The sequence below is a fragment of the Pundamilia nyererei genome, unplaced genomic scaffold, assembly GCF_000239375.1.
Source record: "Pundamilia nyererei isolate P.nyererei 1_Seehausen unplaced genomic scaffold, PunNye1.0 scaffold00221, whole genome shotgun sequence".
Taxonomy (NCBI): Eukaryota; Metazoa; Chordata; class Actinopteri; order Cichliformes; family Cichlidae; genus Pundamilia; species Pundamilia nyererei.
In genome coordinates, this window is record NW_005187622.1 from 825,224 (window position 1) to 829,150 (window position 3,927).

Genomic DNA, 3,927 nt, shown 5'->3' on the forward strand with positions numbered 1-3,927 from the left:
CTTCTGAGGACCCGGCCCACGTAGACCGTGAAGGCCGGGTCCTCAGGAGGATGCAGCCCATGAATTTGGACACGACCAGTGACTGTGTGAGCTAGCATGTGTGACCTCTGACCTCTGGGTTCAGGTTCGACACCAGCAGCACCGAATGGACAGCAGGAGGCGCCATCTGCAGCGAGACGCGAGGATGAGACACTAGCGAGCCGGGGACGGGCGCCATGGACAGACCTGAGGACGGAAAACACCAAAACTTTATTTCAGTGGTTTCCATATTCACGCTCAGCGCATCTTAAAACATGTAAATGTCAATGGTCAAAGGTGATGTTCATGTGCAACTCACCTGTGTGTTGGTGGAAAGTGGGTGGGAATGCCGCTGCTCCATACGGAGGCAAAGCTACACCTGAAACACACATACAGGTTAGCTCACTAGCCCCGCCCCCATACAATGACTCTGAGGTCTGCATAGAGTTATAGAAATGACAGCTGCTGGTCAGTCGAGGTGTGTGCGCTTATTGAGTTGTAATGAATTTGTACAACTGAAACACCAGCGTACTTGATGATGTCACAGGTCCAGAGTTCTTTCGGCCGTCCCCTCTTAATTTAACTGTGACTAATATGTTATGAAGCTTAACTTTAATCTCAGCCAACTCGATTTACTCAGGAACAAATAAAACACTGAAAAAAGCCAAACATTAACATTTCAAAGTTATCTAAGAGACCTATATATCATGTTTAACCTGAGTAGTAAAAGACCGCGGGGGGGGTTGAAAATGATGTGCCGGGAATCCGCTGTTCTCGCCGGCTCTAGTGATCCTCGACCTCCCAGTCTGCTATGGAGCTGGTGGGTAACAGACGTCTCCGAAGACGTCGGAGGCATCAGGGAATATTTACGGCTTGACTTATCACGAGTACACGAGAACACAAGTACGCAAAAGTATGCATATTGAGACAGGCCCTTACTCTTACCGAAGGTGGCGGCGGGCTCTAGCTCTCCGCTTGGCAGGTCGGCTCTGGTGAAATCCCGACTCTTGTCGTTGTTGTACTTCACGTTGAGCACGCTCAGTTTGGAGAAGTCGATCCTCAGCGTGCAGCAGCCATTATAGATGTTCTGACCGTCTAGAGTCTGACAGACAGAAGGACACATACTGTGATCTGACTGGACCCGCACCAGTTCAGACCTAGAACTGGAGCTGGATTTCTAAATGTGTGTGTGTGTGTGTGTGTGTGTGTGTGTGTGTGTGTGTGTGTGTGTGTGAGAGAGAGAGGGAGTGAGAATGTGTGTGTAGGTGTATGACTCACAGCCTTGGCGTGCTGAGCATGCACGGTGTCGCTGAACTGCAGGAGAGCCTGAAACTGGTTGTTTCTGGTGAACGTGATGATCTTCAGCACGGAGCCAAACTTACTAAAGATCTGTGGAAAAATTTTATTAATACCACCAAGAACTGTTAGAGAGGACATGATAATAAAAACTTCAATAATAATAACAATAATAACACTGATGATATCTGCAGTCCTGACCTGCTGGAGGACCTCCAGAGTCACAGGGTAAAATAAATTCTCCACAATGATTCTCAGGACGGGACTCTGACCTGGAGCTATGCCCCGGCCCTCCCCACCTGAAGCCATGTTCCCAGAGTGCACTGCTCCTGCATTCATGGCCTGCAGCGTTGCCTGAGCCCTCTGTCAGCAAACAAACATATTATTGATTGTTTAAAGGACCATCTCGCTGCTTTTTGTAAACAGATGACAGATCAAACTTCAAACAAATAAACAGACACCATGGGTGGGGCCTGAGCTGCTGCTCCTCACCTGATTGGTCATATTGTCAGTCTTGAGCTCGCGATGGGTGGAGTACTGAATGTAGACTGGCTGACTCCTGATGGAGGGAGTGGCTGAGGTGTAGTAGTTCACCATGGTAACAGCGGCTTCTTCTGACGCCATTTCTAAAAACGCCTGAAAAGAAAAAAAACGATTACTTAAAAATTTCATGTGTTCCTCTCTGTGTGAGTCTGTCACGGTGGGACATCTTTTCTAAGCTAACATTAGCTAGAGCTGCTCTCTGTAGAAAATTTGTCCATTCACACAGAAGGGAAAAAAAGATTTGCTTGGATCATGTGACAGGTGTAAACAAAATAAAGCAGTGAGGGAGCAGTACAAAAGCCTTTCATTATTTTAATCCACGCTGAGATCAGACCACAAAGGAGACTGAAGAGAACACAAAGCCTCAGCCATCATGTGTTTGACTTTCACTACCTCACAAATTACACAACACAGTGAACCACACTGCTGTGCAGAAGTCTTGAACCGCCCCTTATTTCTGACCAGTTTTGGAAGACTGTTTTTTGTTTGTAAACCCGCTCTCTGTGAGCCATTCAAGAATGAAAATGCTCCAAACACAAAGAGTAACAAGTGTCTATGCACAACAGAAAACTTAGTGAGGAACCAGCTTTAAATAATTTTAGACTCTTTGTTACTCGCCTGTTACAGCCTGTCATAAAAACACACCACTCAGTGGAAGAGTGGCTTAGACCCTGCCTAACATTCACATACACTTGTTGCACTCTGATGGATGTATCGTGGGTAATTTAGGGTTCAGTATCTGTCCCCCCGATACTTCCACATGCCTCAGAGCAGCTGCAGGTGGAACCATTTATCTCTGCACACGTTTCACTGAACCAATTTCCCATCGTTCCATCAAAATACAAAGAAATGAGGGCTGACTTGAAACTTTTGCACAACACCATATTACAACACAAGCTGAAATAAGAGTTCAGCTCTGGTGCCATGACTCACACCTGAAACATGTCATTACTTGTTTCCATGAACATGTCACTGTTAGTGACAGACCCATGAGACGATTATTAAAATAACTTGTAGTGTCCAATGCATCAATGAAGGATTATTTCTCTCTGGATGAGAGGTCAGCTGTAAGAACCTGAGAGGGCACTAAAGCAATGAGAAGCCATTAAAAAAAGACAATCTGAGTCACATGCGGCGTGATGACATAGACAAGATAAAATACAAATAAACAGTGTGCTGGTTGGCTCAGCTGGAGCTCTGCATATACAGGGTACAATCATATTAACTGTTTTTACTAAGAAACAAAACTGACATGCCCATTTTCCCACTAAATTTGAATTCAATGAAGAGGTGTTGTGGGCGGAAATTCATTTTGCTCCGTCTCCATGTGACTTCAGGTTTAACTCTTTTTTCTGTTTTTCAAAGGTGGTTCACTTTTTACTGGGATATATCGCTATGGTTACTTATGCTGCAAACAGGCTATGTTCCAGATTACACATCAACAGGTGTGAAACTCCCACCTACTGACTAATCAATTCTCTGGAAAACAGCATCGCCACTCCTGGCAGAGCCCTCAGACTGCTGCGCAGAGTCTCTCTCGCGGAGAGGGTTGGACCAAGTGACCCTGAATCCTCCCTTAGTTATGATGCAGTAGGTGTAGGCTGCTGGGGGATTCCCATTATGCACTGAGTGTTTCTTCTTCACTCACTATGTGTTAATAAACCTCTCTGAAATTAATCATTAGTTATTATTAATCTCTGGCTCCCCTCCACAGCATGTCTTTGTCCTGTCAAACCGGTCGCTGCACATGGCCACCCCTGCCTGAACCTGTTTCTACTGGAGGTTTCTACCTGTTAAAAGGGAGCTTTTCCTTCCCACTGTCGCTTAGGTGCTTGTTCATAGGGGTTGCTTAATTGTTGGGGTTTTCTCCGCAGTATTGTAGAGTTTTTATTTTACAATATGCGAGGTGTGAGGTGACTGTTTGGTGCTGTACAAATAAAACTGAACTAAACTGAATGTCTCTGTGCTTCCCCAATGAGCATCAGTATAAACATAGATTGTTAGATGCAGCTAGAGCTGGGCGATAGAACGATAACGATATGTATCGCGATATAACTTTTACTCGATAGA

General features: G+C 45.3%; 1 protein-coding gene across 2 annotated transcripts in view; it reads right to left on the minus strand.

Annotated features, from left to right (window-relative positions):
- The window catches only part of LOC102203111 (polypyrimidine tract-binding protein 3), a 15,785-nt gene that overhangs the window by 8,511 nt on the left and 3,347 nt on the right, over window positions 1-3,927 (minus strand). For both annotated transcript variants that reach the window (XM_013914754.1, XM_005748423.2), the window contains exons 4-9: window positions 1,807-1,950; window positions 1,516-1,677; window positions 1,297-1,407; window positions 964-1,120; window positions 338-397; window positions 113-225 (exon numbers count right to left, since the gene is read on the minus strand). In XM_013914754.1, coding sequence (XP_013770208.1) covers window positions 113-225; window positions 338-397; window positions 964-1,120; window positions 1,297-1,407; window positions 1,516-1,677; window positions 1,807-1,950 — 747 coding nt within the window. The remainder of the gene's footprint in view (window positions 1-112; window positions 226-337; window positions 398-963; window positions 1,121-1,296; window positions 1,408-1,515; window positions 1,678-1,806; window positions 1,951-3,927) is intronic.